At 41.3% G+C, this 21,302-nt stretch overlaps 1 protein-coding gene across 7 annotated transcripts in view; it reads left to right on the plus strand.

Moving 5' to 3' along the window:
* ank1b (ankyrin 1, erythrocytic b) overlaps window positions 1–21,302 on the plus strand; it is a 69,368-nt gene that overhangs the window by 18,874 nt on the left and 29,192 nt on the right. For 6 of the 7 annotated variants that reach the window (XM_061800153.1, XM_061800147.1, XM_061800146.1 and 3 more), the window contains exons 2-23: window positions 3,907–4,008; window positions 6,294–6,392; window positions 6,968–7,066; window positions 7,666–7,764; window positions 8,036–8,221; window positions 9,581–9,679; window positions 11,574–11,672; window positions 11,873–11,971; window positions 12,559–12,756; window positions 13,494–13,592; window positions 13,726–13,824; window positions 13,920–14,018; window positions 14,097–14,294; window positions 15,113–15,211; window positions 15,341–15,439; window positions 17,525–17,722; window positions 17,869–17,967; window positions 18,136–18,234; window positions 18,391–18,489; window positions 19,882–19,974; window positions 20,084–20,156; window positions 21,038–21,058. In XM_061800153.1, coding sequence (XP_061656137.1) covers window positions 3,907–4,008; window positions 6,294–6,392; window positions 6,968–7,066; window positions 7,666–7,764; window positions 8,036–8,221; window positions 9,581–9,679; window positions 11,574–11,672; window positions 11,873–11,971; window positions 12,559–12,756; window positions 13,494–13,592; window positions 13,726–13,824; window positions 13,920–14,018; window positions 14,097–14,294; window positions 15,113–15,211; window positions 15,341–15,439; window positions 17,525–17,722; window positions 17,869–17,967; window positions 18,136–18,234; window positions 18,391–18,489; window positions 19,882–19,974; window positions 20,084–20,156; window positions 21,038–21,058 — 2,455 coding nt within the window. The remainder of the gene's footprint in view (window positions 1–3,906; window positions 4,009–6,293; window positions 6,393–6,967; window positions 7,067–7,665; window positions 7,765–8,035; window positions 8,222–9,580; window positions 9,680–11,573; window positions 11,673–11,872; window positions 11,972–12,558; window positions 12,757–13,493; window positions 13,593–13,725; window positions 13,825–13,919; window positions 14,019–14,096; window positions 14,295–15,112; window positions 15,212–15,340; window positions 15,440–17,524; window positions 17,723–17,868; window positions 17,968–18,135; window positions 18,235–18,390; window positions 18,490–19,881; window positions 19,975–20,083; window positions 20,157–21,037; window positions 21,059–21,302) is intronic. The other variant, XM_061800150.1, reaches the window with a different exon arrangement.

The raw sequence follows: 21,302 nt of genomic DNA on the forward strand, positions 1-21,302 counted from the left end.
ATTTGAATCCCCAAAAAAGCCTTCCAATTTATATAAAGGGTGGGATCTGTGACTGGTTTGTCCATAGAGTCTGGAGTGCTACTACACTCGCATCTACCCATTAAAACTGGAGCAGCTGCCACTCTGTGGAGCCCAGCTATTGATTTTTAATTCTCAGCGCGGTGACTTCATCTTGACATCCATCTGTACCACTTTCCTGGATGGAGATGTGTAGTTATGCTATTCAATTTGTGAATAGATGTTACCAATGTTACTATTGTGTTAGGATACAGTTTGCAAAGCAATTTTGCCTGTATGTACTGTAAGCTACAGTTTGACGCTTCATGTATTCTGATAAGGTTTGGAGTCTCTTAGTCTCTGGTATATAAGGGCATGATGTTATGTAGCTTACAAGGCTGCGTGTGCAATATTCAATCAACCTACTTTGACTGGTCTCTTACATTTATGCTCCTAGAGCAATAAATACGTATCTAGTGTTGTATTAATTGTATCCTATTGGGGGATTCTATGGATTCATCATAGTCAGCCCTCTGCCACCGCGGGGACAGAACACGGGTCATTGTTTTATGAATATTCCAGTCATTTTTTTGGGTAAAAGTATTTGAGATCCCCCCCACCCCACCCCACCCCACCCCATCTCTTTCTTAAATGTTGATGACGTTAGTACAGCAGGTCCTTGTATATGTAAGTTGGAATGTGCTGTAGTCTATCACTAACCTATGCTATTATTGTCATGTGATAGTGGTGGTACATGATTAGAAGGTGCATTAAAGTCTAGAAAGTGTCCACTGAAGGCCCACGTAGCAAATACACAGCCCGCCACAATTTCAGGCTGCACAGTGGTATACGAAGTGGTCGTCTATGACCATGCCTTTCGAGTTCTATGTGTCACACTGTAAAAACAGCTAGCTGAATTCTTGAAACATTCCGAAGAGGCATTAGTCTATGTTCAGAAGATAGCCTCATATCAAACAGTTTTTCCTTGGCCAGATGGGGTGTTTAAACCAGGGGATGTCGTTGATCACTGTGAACTGTGGGCTTATGATGCCCTTTGAGACTCTTTTGTGATGAAATGCTATATAAATAAACTTGACTTGCTGCGGATTTGTTGGCTTCACATCTATGATGAGAAGCTTCCATTAGAACACCTCCCGTACTGAGATCTGAAGACGAACGGGTTCATTCGAGTCCAGTGAACCCAAGGAACCAGTATATTATTGGAGCTCTGTGACATGGTACAATACCCTGCGAGAAGTGGCTGTCAGAAGAAGGATGTGTGTTTGTGTTTGCTTGCTTGCTTGCTTGTTAATCAGTCTTCTGTAGTAGAAGTGGGTCTTTGTTCCAATCCATGACGGTTCATTAACGTGATCCATCGTTTGCTTGCCAAGACCAGCATCCTGCCGTGCCCTTCCACTTATTTCTTGTGTTTTTTCACCGTTTGTGTGCTTGTATGCCATTTATATTATTCGGTCATTTTTGTATACTAGACCTCTTGTTTGCAGTTCAAGGATAGAACAGCGCACAATTAACTAGTTTGCGCAGCAGTGGAATTAGCTCGATTCATACTTAGTGCCTTTCATTTGATTTTTATATATACTGTAAATATGTGGCTTACTTTACGACTGTGTTAGCGTAGGTTGGTGATGAAGTACAGTGTGTTCCGACTTACGTACAAACTTGTGTTACATCGTTGCCATAGGAACGGAACTCTGTCGTAAACCGAAGTTCTCCTGTCTAACCACCGTTGTACGGAGTTGACCAACTTTTGGCACCTGTGATCTCATATTCCATCACAGGACAATTGGACAAGCTTCGATATATTTTGCTATTATTCTAAACAATGTCCTATATGGATATTATTATTTTATTATGATTAACTTGCACTCTGGTCCATCAGGTCCCTGTAGTAATGTAAGAGACCACACAAGATAGTTATTAAATAAAGGGAATTGGATATTTGTACCATTTGTTTATTCCATTGCACCAGGATACACTGTATTTGTCGTTTGGCAGGTGCATCAGATGTGGTGTTTTTAGGATTAAGAGTTAAAAAACATCTACTGTGAAGTTATTGAGAGTAGTCGGTGTTCTTTGCCATGTCATCCCTCTTTGCCGTCATAACCCATGTTGCACAAAAGTAACTCGAGTTTTGTCAGAATGTACTCTCACTTCACCACAGATGAGACAAAGGACATTCGTATAGTGTAATTTAGTAGAAGACTACTATTGAAATTCCCAATTATCTGTTGTACAAGTACAAAGTTAAAAAAAAAACTAATCAGATTATATAATGGGAATGATAAGAGGGTGTTTGTGTAACTGTCATGAAATGAGGTTCCATTGGACTAGCGCATGGAAAGGAGGGCGGAGGAAATTATCTTATTTGTTTGAAGATGCCATCTAATGGAACACATATTCTTCTCCTGGTGCATTGGAGATAAGAGATGTGAGAGAGAAGTTCAGTATAATCAAAGCCCTCGGGATCAACAGCTCAGACTGACACATAATGATGCTGCCGAAAGGAGCGTAGGAAAGGGTCGAGAATATGGAACATCGTGCAGTATTTTCACTCAAAGCCATTGGGAGCCTCTCATTGTGCAGCTCAGCTGTATTGACTGATGAATAAATACAAATAAATGTAGTCAGCCAAACACACTGCAAGACACAAAGCACGCGCACTCTCCTCTGAGATCAGACAGGCAGACAGCACGCCTCGTGTCAAAATGTGTGCTCAGCTATGCCTGCCTGGCTCGCTGTGTGGGCGACACTCCATTGTATACATTTTTAGACTAACTGTGATACCATTGTCTTACATACTGTATAGTCTTGCTTCAAAGATTCAGATTTGTAACCTGAAAGCCAGCTATATATCCTTATATATATATATATATATATATATATATATATATATATATATATATATATATATATATATAATTTACATTTTTTTTTTTTTACTTAGGTCTGTTGGAAGTGCAGTGAAACCTCAAAAGTGGAACAGTACATATTCTGCGATGATAGTTGATTTTCTAACTTGTAATTTCAAAAATCCATTTTAATTTAAAAAAAAGAAGTGCAAAGTGAATTGGTCAGCATCATGGAACATTATTCACTCTACAGGCAATGTTTTAAGTAGCATTTTTACACTCTTCACTGTACCGTGCAAGTACAGTGGAACCTTGTTTTTCTGTTCCAAAAAGTCTGACTAAAACTGATTTGTATGAAAACCGATGTAATATTTCCCGTAGGAAATAATGTAAATCCAATAAATCCGCTCCAGGGACTCAAATAAATTAACAAAATAATGCATTCTATCGACAATAACTTCAGGCGAACATATAGAAAACAATGTGAAATAAATATAAATGGCTAAATCACTTTCACCTCTATTGAAGGTTTGAAGATTGAACATTTTTGATGGCAAGAGAAAAGGGGAGTGGTAGGAGAAGTTAAGTTTATGTTTCAATGCCCATATTCTACTGACCAGCCAGATGCTTTCCTATGTCACCCAAAAAACTCAAACCCAAAGAAAAAGGCAAAACACATAGAGTTAATCCTTAATTTTTGTTAGATTTGCTGTAATATTGTTTGAACTTGCACATCCTCTAACGACGAATTGAACTTAAGTTGAATTTTTTCAGTAACTTTTGGTGGAGCCCCAAATTGTATGACTCTTCTGTCTTTTGATTGATTTTTTTTTTTACCCAGTAAAGCGGTTCCCAAAGTTGATTTTTATGCAGCTGTTGTGGACACATTCCCATTCAATGACCCATTAACACTCACTCTGGACAGATATGCGGTATGGAAAATGAATGGATGGTTGTATCTCCTCCAGTTTGTTTCTTAGATGATTCGAGAGTATATTGTTTACTTGTTTTTAACAGTCATCGTACGTCTTCATTGCAGGCTGATGCAGCCACCAGCTTTCTTCGTGCAGCTCGTTCAGGCAACCTGGACAAAGCTCTGGATCACATAAAGAATGGACTGGACATCAATATAGCTAATCAAGTAAGAACATCGCTTAACATTGTGAAAATGTCGTCATGCTCAATTTGGATGTATATTTGCATGATTAATGACTTATAGGTCAGAGTATTTTAATACATGATGTACGAGCCAATCAGGCCCCTGTCTTGCAAAAGTAAACTTGAATCAACCACAAGTCTGAGAGCCAACATGCACAAAGTGGAATGAACTCATCGCAGGTGGGAAAACACTCAACATCAACATCTGATGTGATGAGGAAAAGAAAAAGAAGAAGAAAAGACAAAAAGATTCATTACGTTAGTCCCATACTTTTTGTCCAAGTACAAAGTGACAACCACTAATCTAAAATGTCTCAAACGTTTCAATAATAATACTGTTATCACCTTACTGTTGGTACATTTTTAATTTCATTCTTCAGTGGCATAACACAATTCAGCCGTTGCTTTCGTCTGGGTGAGTTCACCTCTGTGAAATATGGCGTGAAAGGTGGATGCTGTCAAATTCTTCCAAAATTATCTTTGACTGTGTGATACTCTGTCAAGGTTATTACAAAAAATATGTTGTACAAGTCAAGGAGGAAAGTGGTGCGCTGTCATTGTAAAACATAAAACAGTAGTGCTACTATTCCATGTCATATTTTAATACATACGATATCTTCTTTTGCAATTTATAAGCCTCATCTTTTCTATTAGAATACCCTCAGTCTCATTGGTTACATGTGTAGAGGCAGCATAATGCCAAAAGGCCATTTTCCCCCATTTGAATACTATTCGCTCAGCAGTTCCAGACAATACTTTTCCCTGTCTTCGCATGAGATTGGAATATACGTTTTTGTACATGTTTAATAAATGTTTAACTGTAAACATTATATATACCAGTAACATGCTATTCTTTGCCGTGGCTCTGCGCACATAAACTTTTACTACTATACTTTATAAATGAATTAGTGCTATGTAGAGCGATATTGTGTACTGGCTTTTTATAGGTATTGCTGGAATTAGTAAAGCCTTGTGATGGTTAATTAAGTGGTTTTCCCACGTTGCAAGTTATGAGCGAGCAGCAATTTAGAGAAGGGTCTGAAGATGTATGCCTCTTCTTATATCCACAAACAAAAAGGTATAAGTCAATATACTCTGCGATTGGCTGATGACCTGTCCAGGGTGTACCCCGCCTCTCGCCCAAAGTCAGCTGGGATAGACTCCAGCTCCCTCACCTCACAACCCTAATGAGGAGAAGTCTTATAAAAACTGGATGGATGGATGGATGGATGAAGAAGTAAAGAAAAATAGAGAAGCTGTGTTCGTAGCTCATGGAGCTCTATTTCATAAGACGTTGAACGGTACGAGGATTTCCCGCAGTAATGAGGCCATGATTATAAAACAGCCTGAATGAAAACCCTGAAGAATTACATTTTATCCTGCGGAGGACAAACCTTTGCTTTTACTTTAAGTCTTTAGTGGATCATTTAATTGCAACACATATTGTCATTGTATCCTAAGAGGAAAGTCTGTGTGCAGTATCCTCGCAGGGCAGGGAATCATAAAAAGGACAGAAAAGAGAATTAAAAATTCAAAACTTCGGAATACTCCACCTTTGTGTAAAGTGGTGTACATAAATTATTCAGTATTTCACATTAGCATTCTTTCAATCTTCGGCCTTCAACTTTCTACTGTTTCACATTGTTGCATCATTGGAATGGCAGTAAGGAATAGTACATACAATATGATTTTATTTCCCATAGTCATGCACATGCTTGTCACTGGCGTATACTTTCCAACACAAAAACAGTGTGGATAACTGAGACTGGCTGCTTGCTCATTATTACTATCGTCGCACTGTGCATTTTGTCAGAACAGAGTAGCTATTTTTAGAGAGGCGGTCGGTAGCGAGATGAGGGATGTGCTGCTCAGTGAGAGAAATCAGGTATGTTGCAGTTTTAAACCAACAAGATTTGAAATTAGGATTGAGAGTCCATCCACACTGACAGCCAAATTTGGCAGCTTTTCAACATCGTGTTAAATCTTTGTTTTCCAGCCAGTCGTCTGATTGAGGCGGATAGAAGTTGTGCAGACGAGTGTATTACTGCAGCAACTTAAAAGAGCACCGCTGATTAATTCATTAAGTTGCCATAAGAGATGTATGACTCTAGAGTTAATGTGGTCTGTGATTATATTAATCCTGATTATTAACAGGCTTATTACAGTGGAACTACACACATTTTACGATACAGATAATCTCTTCAAGTGAATACATTTGTAATACTGCTGGCCTTCAGAGATTAAATCCATCTTTTTTTTCCCTCAAAGAATGGTCTAAATGGGTTACATCTGGCCTCTAAAGAGGGTCATGTGAAAATGGTCCTGGAGCTCCTCCACTCAGGCATCGAACTGGAGGCCACCACCAAGGTACAGTACATACTTTATGTTCACTCAAGAAACATGAGATTCAATGAAAGATGCGGTGAGCTGTCCTAAATTTACACGGTAAAAGCCTTTTCCCCCACCCCCTTTGTCGCTGTTTTGTATAAATGGCACTGACACATAATGGAGAAGGCAAAGTCAACCTGCCAATTAGACCTAACACAAGTGGAAAGTGCCTGTGTAAAGTTTAACACCCTTTTGCGTTGAAAGCAATGCCACAGTCTGACATGTAAAGTATATGCCATATGGTCTCGCATGCAATTATCTGATTGCAGGATGCTTTTTCGCTGTATGAAAGCGCACACTGTTGCAGCAATATCCAACTTCACTGGTAAAAGGATTAGGAAGATAAATGCCACATCATCTGTTATGGCCATTTTGTGGCAACTCTGTGTAAAAGGAGTAGATCGCCTCCAAAGCGAGTTTATCTAAAATGCAAGTGAGACCATTGCCTTTTCAAATGTACAAGGGCAATGTCTCTGCAACCTAGTTCTGTTTTGTGTGCGCGTATGATTATTATAGCCTGTATCTTTTACATCTCTTCTCTGTGTGACCTCCAGAAAGGCAACACTGCTCTCCATATCGCAGCGCTGGCGGGCCAGGAGAAAGTGGTGGCTGAGCTTGTCAATTATGGAGCCAATGTTAATGCCCAGTCACATGTGAGTCACTAAAAGAATGTGGGAGCATGTGTGCAAAGTCATTGGTTTATCTATGTTTAGACGTTTGACTGGATTATAGTTACATAACATATGTATATGCACAGAAAAATATCTACACAGACTAGGCAGGGTAGGTCTCCCCATATAAAGACAAACTTATTCCTTGACATGCAGTTGTTTCACCGCTTAACCCTAACCCCCAACAATGCCACGCATGTCGCACATGCACCTTAAGATGAGCATCAACTATATTCTGTCTGAGCTCCAGACTTTTTGGGGGTGCTCTTCTAGGATTATAATATCACTTTTTAATGCTTTTGGAGCAACTCTAGAGTAGTCCCTTGTGATCATTTAATCAGATGTCACTAATCCAATTTTTTTTTGACCATCTCAGTTTTCACTACATTTTTCATAATGAAATATTGAGTGTTTATTTTGCATTCCAAAGTTTGTGAAAATGTGGACAATATCGTTGCTGAATAATTTTCTATATGTAACAGTTGATGAAAATTTTAAACTTTGGGTAGTATTTTAGAGAAATGCTCACCGGTTTCTATGGGGCTAACCATTTTCACCATAACTGTATATGTTTCATACAGAAAGGATTCAGTCCTCTTTACATGGCAGCACAGGAGAACCACCTAGAGGTGGTGAAGTTCCTGCTCGAGAACGGCGCCAATCAGAGTCTCCCCACCGAGGTAGGCATGTGTGTGTGTGTGTGTGCGGAATGACCGTGTTCCAGAGTTGAATAAAACAAAATGCTCTTTACATATGTGTAAAGCATCTAGTGTACATGGAACCTGTATGATGAGTACATGTATCATAAACATTTTCTTTAATACGGTAATGTATAAATGAGGCCAGAAGAATAAGGACTATTTTCCAGCACGAGTGTCAAACAAAATAATATCCCACGTTTAAAATGAATCACTCTTCTTCCGTCTCTGCACCTCCTACTTTGCGTTCCAGGATGGCTTTACTCCTCTGGCAGTGGCCCTGCAGCAGGGCCATGAAAACGTCGTAGCACTGCTCATCAATTATGGCACCAAAGGCAAGGTCCGCCTCCCCGCACTGCACATCGCCGCCCGGAATGACGACACGCGCACCGCCGCTGTGCTTCTGCAGAACGACCCGAATCCTGATGTTCTCAGCAAGGTAAACACCCCAGATGGTGTAATGATTGGGTATTTGATACCCATTATATAAAGAAAAAAATACTTTTAAAATAAATTTGAAACTATTTTCTCTTTCAGTTACAGTGTTGTGAAAGAGTTTTGACCCACCCCCGTTAAATCACAAATTACCTGTGATTAACCACTGTTTTTGGAAAGCTGAGTTTGATTTCATTAGCCACACCAAGACCTGATTTTCGCACATCAGTCACATAAATAGTACTTGTCACATAAAGTGAGATAGGCTACAAGATCTCAAAAAGTAATCTACCACGCCACGATCCCCCAAAATTCAAAAACAAATGAGAAACAAAGTAAAACCTGTCAGTCTGCAAAAAGTTACAAAGCCATTTTCAAGGCTTTGGGATTCCAGCGAACCACAGTCACCGCCATTTCTTACAAATGGAGAAAACTGTTAACAGTGGTGAACCTTCCCTGGGGTAGGCAGCCAACCAAAATTGCTCCAAAAGTGCAACAACAACTCATCCAGGAGGTCACAAAAGAACCCAGAATGACACCCAAGAACTGCAGGCCCCAGTTAAGGTCCGTGTTCATGACTCAACCATCAGAAAGACACTAGAAAAAATGGCATCCATGGGAGAGTTCCAAGGTGAAAACCACTGCTGACCAAAAATAACGCAAGATCTTATCTCACATTTGGCAAGAAACATTCTGATAATCCCCAAGACTTTTGGAGAAGTATTGTGTGGACTGACAAGACAAAAATTAAATGTTTTGGAAGGTCCATGTCCCAGTGTACTGGAAGAAAAATAACAAAGCATTTGAAAAAAAGAACATCAACCCAACAGTCAAACATTTTTGTGGCAAGGGCTGCTTTGATTCTTCTGGACTAATTAACTGTTATTAAAGAAACAATTAATTCTCCTGTCTATCACAAAATCCTGCAGGTTAACATCTGGTTGTACATTTGTGCCCTTAATCTTAAACGTTCTTGTCTTATGCAGCAGGACAACAACACAAAACAGAGACTCATCACCAGTTATCCCAAATGCTTGATTATTCCTGCCAAGAGTGGAATAAATCGTTATTAGGTTCAGGTGGCCGTTTCTTTTTCAAATAGGGTCAACTAGGTTTGGATTTTTTTCCCCCTTAACAAATAAAAAAAATATTTAGAAACTGCATTTTACTTGGATTTTCTTTGTGAGATATCAAAATGGGTTTGATGATCTGAAACATTGAAGTGTGATAAATATGTAAACAAATCAGAAATCATTATACAATGAGAAGTGCTTTTTCACTGCATTATGTAACCTTTCCATTTACTGATTTCGTCCTTTCACACGTCTTGTGTGTCCTTTTTTTTTTTTTTTTTTTTTTGTAGACTGGTTTCACCCCTCTACATATCGCAGCCCACTATGAGAATATGAGCGTAGCCCAGCTGCTGCTGAACAGAGGAGCCAACGTAAACTTCACCCCGAAGGTCAGCGGTCTTAGCTGTGATTCAAATATTGTCAGAATCAGAATCATCTTTATTTGCCAAGTATGTCCAAAACACACAAGGAATTTGTCTCCGGTAGTTGGAGCCGCTCTAGTACAACAGACAGTCAATTTACAGAACACTGTGGAGACATAAAGACATTGACAAAAAACAATTGTGCAAAAAGATGCAGAGTCCTCTAGCACTTAGAGCAGTTCGAATGGCTAATATCGGAATAGTCCGGTGCAATGACCATTGTGCAAAGGGCACTGAGACTTCAAGGAGTGTATGCGGTTTAAAGTGACGAGTAGTGCGATAATCTGTGACAATGGTTGTGCAAATGTTACAGATACTCCTCAATCAGTGTCCAAATGTAGCAGATGCTACTCTGGCATGAGTGGCCAGTATATGCAAATAGTGCAGCACGGCGAGACAACTACAGTGAGTGCACGAGTAATACATAATTGGCCCCACAGAAATGTGACAACGAACTCAAGTCAAAAAATTGCCAGCTTGTTGTAATGGAATTATAAGTTAGCTGTTTAAGAAGTTGATTGCAAGAGGGAAGAAGCTGTTGGAATGTCTACTAGTTCTAGTTTGCATTGATCGGTAGCGCCTACCTGAGGGAAGGAGCTGGAAGAGCTGGTGACCGGGGTGGGGAGGGTCAGAGAGGATTTTGCATGCCCTTGTCTTAGTTCTGGCAGCGTGCAAGTCCTCAAGGGTGGGTAGGGGGGTACCGACAATCCTTTCAGCAGTTTTGATTGTCCGTTGCAATCGGAGTTTGTCCTTTTTTGTAGCAGCACCAAACCAGACTGTGATGGAAGAACACAGTACTGATTCAATGACTGCTGTGTAGAACTGGCTCAACAGCTCCGGTGGCAGGCCGTGCTTTCTCAGAAGCCGGAGGAAGTACATCCTCTGCTGGGCCTTTTTGAGGACGGAGTTGATGTTGGTCGCCCACTTCAGGTCCTGGGAGATTGTAATTCCCAGGAACTTGAAGGTCTCGACGGTTGACACAAGGCAGCTGGACAACGTGAGGGGCAGCTGTGGCGAAGGATGCCTCCTGAAGTTTGACAGTCGGGTTCGCTGAGGTGCAGTCGTTCGTGTAGAGAGAGAAGAGCAGCGGAGAGAGGACACAACCTTGGGGCGCCCCAGTGCTGATGCTGCGTGTGGATGAGGTGGCCTCCCCCAGCCTGACCTGCTGTGTCCTGCCCGTCAGAAAGCTGTAAATCCACTGGCAGATGGCAGGTGAGACGCTGAGCTGGAGAAGCTTGGATGAAAGGAGTTCAGGGATGATGGTGTTGAACGCTGAGCTGAAGTCGACGAACAGGATCCTCGCGTAGGTCCCTGCACTGTCGAGGTGTTCTAGGATGAAGTGCAGTCCCATGTTGACTGCATCATCCGCAGATCTGTTCGCTTGGTAGGCAAACTGCAGTGGGTCCAGCAGGGGACCTGTGACACTCTTGAGGTGGTCCAGCACGAGACGTTCAAAGGACTTCATGACCACAGATGTCAAAGCGACAGGCCTGTAGTCATTCAGACCCGAGATTGAAGGTTTCTTGGGGACTGGAATGATGGTGGAGCGTTTGAAACAGGATGGAACTTCGCACAGTTCCAGAGATCTGTTGAAGATCTGAGTAAAGACTGGAGCGAGCTGGTCCGCGCAGACTTTGAGGCAGGATGGGGACACGTGGTCCGGGCCTGCCGCTTTGTTAATCTTTTGTTGTTTGAAGATGCGTCTCACATCCTGTTCATGGATGGTTAACGCAGAGGTTATGTGCCAAGAACAGTTCCTCAGCCTTTTCAACTTGTCTTTAGACTTTGTTACCATTACTTTTATTGGATGGTTGGTTATTAAGTCGTGTGAATAACTAAATGTTCATCTATTTTTCACTAGAATGGCATCACACCGCTTCATATCGCCTCCAGGAGGGGAAATATGATGATGGTCAGACTCCTGCTGGACAGAGGTGCCCAGATAGATGCCAAAACAAAGGTTTGTTCTTTTGTTTTGTTTTTTGGTTCATCTGCTACTTCCTGCATTTGGTACACAAGTCTCGCATTATATCACCAATGGCTGTATAATACTTCACCCCATCTGTTGCCCCTGCCTGCTGAGTTTCTTTTTCTGCTGAAAACTTATCCATTTATGCTTACAGTGTCCCTTTTTTTTTTTTTTTGCTTATGTGCGTGCAGGATGAATTGACTCCGCTTCACTGTGCAGCCAGAAATGGACACGTTCGCATCATTGAGATCCTGCTGGAACACGGTGCTCCCATCCAAGCAAAAACCAAGGTATTGAGGCTGTGAGATACCAATGAGATACTGTATATTACACTCGCAGTGAGATTCTTTTATCTGGTGCTCCATGTTTACCACAGTTGTGAGTCTTTTCCATCCATCCATTTTCTGAGCCGCTTCTCCTCACGAGGGTCGCGGGCGCGCTGGAGCCTATCCCAGCTGTCATCGGGCAGGAGGCGGGGTACACCCTGAACTGGTTGCCAGCCAATCGCAGGGCACATACAAACAAACAACCATTCGCACTCACATTCACACCTACGGGAAATTTTGAGTTGTCAATTAACCTACCACGCATGTTTTTGGGATGTGGGAGGAAACCGGAGTGCCCGGAGAAAACCCACACAGGCACGGGGAGAACATGCAAAGTCAACACAGGCGGGGCCGGGGATTTAACCCTGGTCCTCAGAACTGCGAGGCAGACGCTCTAACCAGTCGGCCACCTCTTTTGATATAATCTGAGTAAATTCAGCGTTACTCACCAAACATTTCAGTTATCTTACACGTAAGCCTCATCAAAACCTAACCTCAGTCAAGCTGACGATCAATTGTCGTTTCTAACACTACTTTTCCTCTCATCACAGAATGGTCTGTCCCCCATCCACATGGCAGCTCAAGGGGATCACATGGACTGCGTAAGACAGCTACTTCAATACAACGCCGAGATCGACGACATCACACTGGACCATTTAACCCCTCTTCATGTAGCAGCCCACTGTGGCCACCATCGCATGGCCAAAGTTCTTCTCGACAAGGGGGCCAAGGCCAACGCTCGAGCGCTGGTAATTGTTTATTGTTTGTTTAATTATTTTTAGATGTTTATTATACTCAAAATGGTGACAGTTGAGACCTGAAGATTAGAAGAGTCTTATGATCATATTTAGATACAGTGGCATCTCAGTACATAAATTGAATATTTATAAATGAAAAAATAACTACTCACAACATTAAAAACAGTACAGTACAGTAATTACAATACAACGCAAAGTCATAAATGAAAGTGCAAGCATTTATTGAAAAGGTAAGCTTTTCATACATTTAATAAGACCAAGTGGGCTTACATAACACATACCATATATGCTCATATAAAGTATTAAAAACGTATTTATATGATATACAGATGCAGTTACATACGGTGAATTAAAATATCGTGGAAAATTGAATTTATTTCACTAGTTCAATTCAAAACGTTCTCTCATTACATACTATAGCTTCACTAAACACAGAAATAATGTCATGATATTTTGGATGATTCTAGATTACAGCTAACAAAAACCCCAAATTCATCAGCTGATTAGAATATAATATAAATTAGAATATGATGTAAGAAACAAATAGATTTTGACAACATAAATTAGGTAGGAATTGGCCTTCTCAAAAGTATTTTCCAATGTGTTTAATGAATCTACACACAGTATGTTACAATTTTCTACAATATTCATTTTTAGAGTGTACTGTATACCCTGTATGTACATAATTAATGTCTGATGTTGCTGTGGACTTTTTGTCCTGTCTCCAGAATGGCTTCACACCACTCCATATTGCATGTAAGAAGAACCACATGCGGTCAATGGACTTGCTGCTCAAACACTCTGCTTCCTTAGAAGCCGTCACAGAGGTGATCCCTTGTTCCAGATCTTTATACTTTAAGATTCTTTTTGTGGTACTTGTATAAATTTACATTGTGTACATGAATTTCCATGTTGACCCATATTCACGATTTATGCACGATTATGTCTCTATTTGTGCAGTCTGGCCTCACTCCTCTCCATGTAGCAGCTTTCATGGGTCACTTGAACATAGCAAAGAACCTGCTCCAGCGAGGGGCTTCACCTAATGCTTCAAATGTGGTAAGAACATCCTCCCTACCAACTGCAAAAGTCCACTAAGCAAGCCGTGACCCCAGGTTTGCCGCTGTGTAATTTCAACAACTATATTTATTCAGAAGGTGGAGACCCCCCTCCACATGGCCTCCAGAGCAGGACACTGTGAAGTTGCCCAGTTTCTGCTGCAGAACTCAGCACAAGTGGATGCCAAGGCAAAGGTAGGTAGTCTTGTTTTAATCTGTACAGTTAAAAATAAAGTGTTCCTTTATCCGTGTCCTGTTACTTTCTGGTACCAGGATGACCAGACCCCCCTTCACTGTGCTGCCCGGATGGGACACAAGGAGCTGGTCAAGCTGCTTCTTGAGCACAAGGCCAACCCCGACTCATCCACAACGGCAGGGCACACGCCGTTACATATTGCTGGGCGGGAAGGACACATCCACACTATACGCATCTTGTTAGACGCTGGAGCGCAGCAGACCAAAATGACCAAGGTAAGGTTAAACATTGTTGTTGACGTCGCCATGGTAATGTGTATCCGGTCGCGTTAACCGGTCACACGTTTTCAAGTGTTTGATTTGACAAGATAAAGCCCAGTGATTGTAAAAGATGGGATGAGGTGGTATAGGAATACATGCCGTGCAGTATTGCCACTGTCTGCCAGAGATACGGCAAGATTTTATGGCAGTAGTCTGACACTGCAATCGTGAAAGACCAAATTTGTCATGTAGTCTGATCCAGGTATAATGTGCAGAAATATTGGTCATTTTTCACAGAGGATAAAGATTTACTGTGTTAGAATTATGTCTTTGTACATGTGTTGTTTCACCATTTGTTTTCAAATATCTGTCATAGTTATAACACTGCGACATAGATGCAATTTGTTAGCCCGTCTATGGCATTTTGCGTTGTGTATCATTAAGCTAGCTGACTTCCATAACAACAAAGAGATGTGTTTGTTTTGTGTTTACATGAAAACAAATGTAAAGTAACCCTGCCATCAGCAGTTTGTTGACTTTATTGTTATGATATGTTCAAGTAACAACTTTTGGTACCATTTCTGTTTTATAAACAATTGGAGGACGGCAGTACATTGTCATCATCTACTGTATGACCAAGCATTTCTATTTTATTTAGTTTATTTCTATTTTTCTATTTCTATTCGTTTTTTAACGCTGCAATGTAAATGACAAATCATTCCGCTCACCTTTCGTAGGATGATTACAGTATGAGAAATACATTGTTTGGAATCGAAAAGTGCTGTAGTAAGAACAGTGATTTTGAATTTTCTGTTTGGTTTTCGCCTGAGCAGAAAGGCTTCACCCCCCTCCACGTGGCCTCTAAATATGGAAAGGTGGACGTAGCAGAGCTCCTTCTCGAGCGAGGAGCCAATCCCAATGCAGCTGGCAAGGTGAAGCAGTCGTACGCATATATGACAGAGGCAACATTTCCACAGTGTGCCATTATTGTAGTATGTCTCATATAGGCATGTTTCTGTGCGTGTCTGTGCCTTTTATGTATTCATGTGTATATTTAACAGAACGGTCTGACACCCCTCCATGTGGCGGTTCATCACAACAACCTGGATGTTGTTAAACTCCTGGTCAGCAAGGGAGGATCCGCACACAGCACTGCCAGAGTAAGAGCCAGACAGACGAACACAGATTGTCACAACACATGCAGTGAAACGCACACACACACACACATGCGGAGACACACGCACGCACACACACACACACACGCACACACACACACACACACACACACACACACAGTGGACAAAAGTATTTGGACATGGTTATTACAGTTTTGGTCTCCATTTTGCTACTGTAACAGCTTTCTCTGTTCTGTGATGATTTTGTGGTGTCTCTTGGGTAATTTTATGTCTATTGATTCAGGAGAACATTTGTGAGGTCAGACATCTTGACAGTATCTACACTGTATGCTAGTTATTCTACACAAACCCCCTACTGACATTTGCATTTCTGGACTTTGCTTTGTGCACCAGGCAAAAATTATGCTAGAAAAGCAAAGGGCTTTCCCAAAAAATTCAGTTTGCTGTACACAACATAACAGGAGTGTTAATCAATTAACCAATGGTCGAAAAAGAAACATTGGTTAATTGATTAACACTCCTGTTATGTTGAGTAGTCCAAAAAAATATATATTTTTAAATTCTTTTCTTCTTTATATATATATATGTATATATATTTAGAGAGAGAGAGAGAGAGAGAGAGAGAGAGAGAGAGAGAGAGAGAGAGAGAGAGAGAGAGAGAGAGAGAGAGAGAGAGAGAGAGAGGCGGGGCGGCACGGCACGGCACGGCACGGTGGCCCGACTGGTTAGAGCGTCAGCCTCACAGTTCTGAGGACTCGGGTTCAATCCCCGGCCCCGCCTGTGTGGAGTTTGCATGTTCTCCCCGTGCCTGCGTGGGTTTTCTCCGGGCACTCCGGTTTCCTCCCACATCCCAAAAACATGCATTAATTGGAGACTCTAAATTGCCCGTAGGCATGACTGTGAGTGCGAATGGTTGTTTGTTTCGATGTGCCCTGCGATTGCCTGGCAACCAGTTCAGGGTGCACCCCGCCTCCTGCCTGATGACAGCTGGGATAGGCTCCAGCACGCCCGCGACCCTAGTGAGGAGAAGCGGCTCAGAAAATGGATGGATGGATGGATATATATTTATAGAGAGAGAGAGAGAGAGAGAGAGAGAGAGAGAGAGAGAGAGAGAGAGAGAGAGAGAGAGAGAGAGAGAGAGAGAGAGAGAGAGAGAGGCGGGGCGGCACGGCACGGCACGGTGGCCCGACTGGTTAGAGCGTCAGCCTCACAGTTCTGAGGACCTGGGTTCAATCCCCGGCCCCGCCTGTTTGGAGTTTACATGTTCTCCCCGTGCCTGCGTGGGTTTTCTCCGGGCACTCCGGTTTCCTCCCACATCCCAAAAACATGCATTAATTGGAGAGTCTAAATTGCCCGTAGGCATGATTGTGAATGCGAATGGTTGTTTGTTTCTATGTGCCCTGTGATTGGCTGGCAACCAGTTCAGGGTGTACCCCGCCTCCTGCCCGATGACAGCTGGAATAGGCTCCAGCACGCACGCGACCCTAGTGAGGAGAAGCGGCTCAGAAAATGGATGGATGGATATATATATATATATATATATATAATTATTTTGAATTGACATGTTAATATCAATTCCGTTGACCCAGCAATGACACAAGGTGCTAAAAGTTGGCAGAAATGTCTCAATTAGACACAAAATATTGTATTTTACAGAAACAATTATAGCAAGCGAGAGAGAGGGAGAGAGAGGGAGAGAGAGAGAGAGAGAGAGAGAGAGAGAGTGTTTTTGCTGTACCAAGAAACAAAGGGCTACTTTAAAATTGAATAAAAACATACTGTATATGATACTTTTGTATTAGTAAAATCAAATGTGTTATACTTAGTCTTTTTTACCTCACCATGTCAACCTATCAGTTTGAACAAAAGAGGCTCTTGAGACCAAACGTTTGCCCATCCCTGATCTAGCCCAAGACTTGATTAGTAATAGAATAAATTCATTAAGTTAGGTCTCAATATTTTCACCACACAATAGGTGAACCATTCTGTAGTTGACATACAGTAATGGGAAATTCATTATCCTCTTCAATTCTAACATTATTGGAGTTTTGATATTGCACGGCTCACCAGCGAGGCAATGTCTACTCCTGTCTTCATGTCTCTCTGTAGAATGGTTACACCCCTCTACATATAGCAGCAAAGCAGAACCAGATGGAAGTAGCCAGTTGCCTGCTGCAGAATGGGGCATCGCCCAATGCCGAGTCCCTCCAAGGCATCACTCCCCTACACCTGGCCTCACAGGAGGGACGGCCTGACATTGTGGCACTACTCATCTCCAAACAAGCCAATGTAAATCTAGGAAACAAGGTATTGTTTCAAGTCATATTACAAGTTGAATGAAGGAATGGACGGTTGTTGGATAAATTGAAGCACATGTGCCTCCGATATTAAATCATACCTTTTCAGAAAGATTTAGTGTTCACTTCATAATTCTTTCATCTTTTTCTCCGCAGAGTGGATTGACCCCTCTCCATCTGGTGGCACAAGAGGGCCACGTGGGCATTGCTGACACACTGGTCAAACAGGGAGCATCTGTTTATGCTGCTTCAAGGGTAATCTAAATACTTCCACCAGTGATGAAATATATGACTCGCTGGCTGAGATGTTACAGTTAAAATACTCTGAATTAACACTTCTCTAATTCTGGAGTTAGTATGTGCTTTCTGTCATTTCTTTATTGTGTTTGTATTGTATTCACTGTAACTACTTGTTTGTTCCAGATGGGCTACACACCCCTTCATGTGGCCTGTCACTATGGTAACATCAAAATGGTCAAGTTCCTCCTCCAGCAGCAGGCACATGTGAACAGCAAAACAAGGGTATGTTCTAAATGTGCTTGCAAGATCTTGAAATAATAAATTATAGTAATGTGTGACTTCTGCTTCATTATTTGTTTGAACCACAAAGCCTTATCAGAACTTTGCACTCAGCTGAATAAAGAGGACATACTGTACATTCTCTTTTTTCCCCTGCAGATGGGCTACACTCCTTTGCACCAAGCAGCTCAGCAAGGTCACACCGATATTGTCACCCTGCTGTTGAAACACGGAGCCCAGCCCAATGAGATTACATCGGTGAGTCACGGTCAGGCACAACCTTTTCTTCCTATAAGGATCCAGCTGATCATGTGAAAAATATCCACCAACTATCAGGCTTCACACCTGTTAGATGGCATTAAAATGACTCATGCAACAGAAAATAAATACCTATTAACATGTATAGTGAACCTCCAGATGCTGGGTTTGCAAAAATAAAAATTGCCGTAAAAAATCTCAAGTGTAGTAGACAATATTTTAAATACTGTAATATTTTAATAATAGTAACTGTCATTCAAGTATAGAGGGGTCCTCGGTTTACAATGGAGTTCCGTTCCTACTGCGGCAGTGTAACCCAAATTCGAAATGCGGCATATTGTGTCATTAAACTATGCTAATGCTGTAGTACAGTAAAGTCATAATTACAGTAAATATTTGATTTGAAAAACAAGGCAGTAAATGAGTGTGCCTTCTTGTGCCATGTAAATTGATAGTATGTTTATAACAATGAAGCCCTCTAAAAACACTCTTAAATGACAAAAAAGAAATTATAATAAATGAAGCAACTCACTGATCTTTTTTTTGCATGCATTTTCACAAGGTTATAGTTCAATCAGACAATAAACATTAAAACATAACTCACATATAACACACTCTAACCTTTGATCACAAGTGACAAGTATATGGAAGCTGGCCAGACGACATCTAACTAGTAGCTAGCATGAGAAGCTAACATTGCTGTAAAGCCCTTTGTTCACTAAAAACTGGTCAATCCTGGCTCAGGATAAGAGAGATTAATGGGAATAAAAACAAAATATAGTGGTGACTTGAGGTACAGGTTAAATTCGTTCCATGATCATGCACGTAACTCAAAACAGTCACATCTCAAGTCATCATTCCACATTTAAATTAATGGAAATCCTAGTAATTCGTTCCAGCCCCCCAAAATATAAATGTGTTTGTTTTTTTGTTGTTGAGGAAAAATAGCATCTATAATGCTGTAAGTTATTTCATAAAAGCATAGGGTAATAACATCATTAAATAGAATGTAAAGAATTAAATAGTTTGTGCGTCATAATTTAATGCGGTAATCCAATTCATTGCGCTGTTCCTTCTGGTGTGCCTCCCTCGGCCACTAGGAGGTAGTATAAAACTCACGCAGACACACTGAGAAGAAGAATAGTTCTTTTATTACTACTGTAAGTGACTCAGGAAGATGCTGTAATAGTAGTAATTTTTAGTAGAGGATAAAGAATATATGCTTGTGAGTATTATATTATCTGTCTACATGTGTTCATCCACCGCTCCCTATTACCATAACAATGGCATTTTGAATAGTTTGTTAGCATTAAGCTAAATGGACTAAGGCAAAGCTGTGGTTGTTTTAAATACACGTGTAATTTTTTTTTCTCTTTCTCAATCTCAACACAGAATGGAACATCTCCACTGGGCATCGCAAAGCGTCTGGGTTACATCTCCGTCATCGACGTGCTCAAACTGGTGACTGAGGAGTCCGTCTCTGCGGTGAGCCACCATTACACGTTCGCACGGAGGCCAAAGAAGACACTGGGACCTCTCACCTGCCTGTTTCCATCTCTGTGGTGGCCTCATTTGTATTCTCTGTTCTTCACAGATCACGACGGAAAAGCATCGAATGAGTTTTCCTGAGACGGTGGACGAGATTTTGGACGTCTCTGAGGATGAAGGTAGGTTGAGATGATGATGGGAAACGACTCCCTATATGCCGTTGATCGTCCATTTCCAGAAAAAAAAAATGAATGACATACAGTGGCTATAAGAAGTCTACACACATCTGTTCAAATAACAATATTTTGTGTTTTATACAAATGAGACCAAGATAAATCATTTCAGAAAGGTTTCCACCATTGTGACATGTACAACTCAATTGAAAAACAATTACAATATTTTCAAGAGGGAAGTAGACATGAACAACTCAGATAATGTAGTTGCACTAGTTTGCACACCCTCTTATAACTGGGGATGTGGCTGTGTTCACAAATAGCCAATCACATTCAAGCTCACGTTAAATGTGAGTCAGCCTACGCCTACCACCATTAAAGGCGCCTCTGATTAACCTCAAATTCAGTTGTTCTAGTAGGCTTTTCCTATTTTGTTTTGCTTTCGAGCAGAAGCCTGAAGGTTTTATGCTAACACTGACTGGTATTTTGAACTGTTCATAATTCCCTCTATCTTAACTTGGGCCCCAGTTCCAACTGCAGAAAAATAACCCCAAAACATGATGCTGCCACCACCATGATTCACTTCAGGTATGGTGTCCTTTTGGTGACGAGCTTTGTTTGCGCCAAACATACATTTTGGAAGTATGCCCAAAAGACGCGAGATTGTTTTACTTCCCCCCTCTCATGAAAAGACTTTTTGTCAATTGAGTTGTACAGGTTATAGGTCACATTAATGATGGAAAAATGATTTGAAATGATTCAGATGTATTAATATCACAAAAATCTGGCATTGGAACAGGGGTGCGTAGACTTTTTGCATCCACTACATGATTTGACTTGACACAGTGAATGACTGTTTATAACTTCCCTTTCCATTTTCTTCGTAGGAGTCGCCCAGCTAACGTTAGGTAGGATTGTGTGTGTATATCTCTTCTTTGTCCGTTCCGGTGGCTCGTGAACTATGTGGCTTCATCGCAGTCGCGCACTCATTTTCTCTGTGCACCACTTCTTGTCTTTCTGATCAGTTCCGCTGACTCAACTTCAGCCATTTTTGTTCCGCTCTATTTTTATTCCCTCACCCTTTATCTCTTGCGTCGAGATTTATTTAGAGAGAAAAGTGTCCTGTTTTTTCATCAGCATGTAGTCACAGCA

This window comes from Phyllopteryx taeniolatus, chromosome 15 (assembly GCF_024500385.1).
Source record: "Phyllopteryx taeniolatus isolate TA_2022b chromosome 15, UOR_Ptae_1.2, whole genome shotgun sequence".
Lineage (NCBI taxonomy): Eukaryota > Metazoa > Chordata > Actinopteri > Syngnathiformes > Syngnathidae > Phyllopteryx > Phyllopteryx taeniolatus.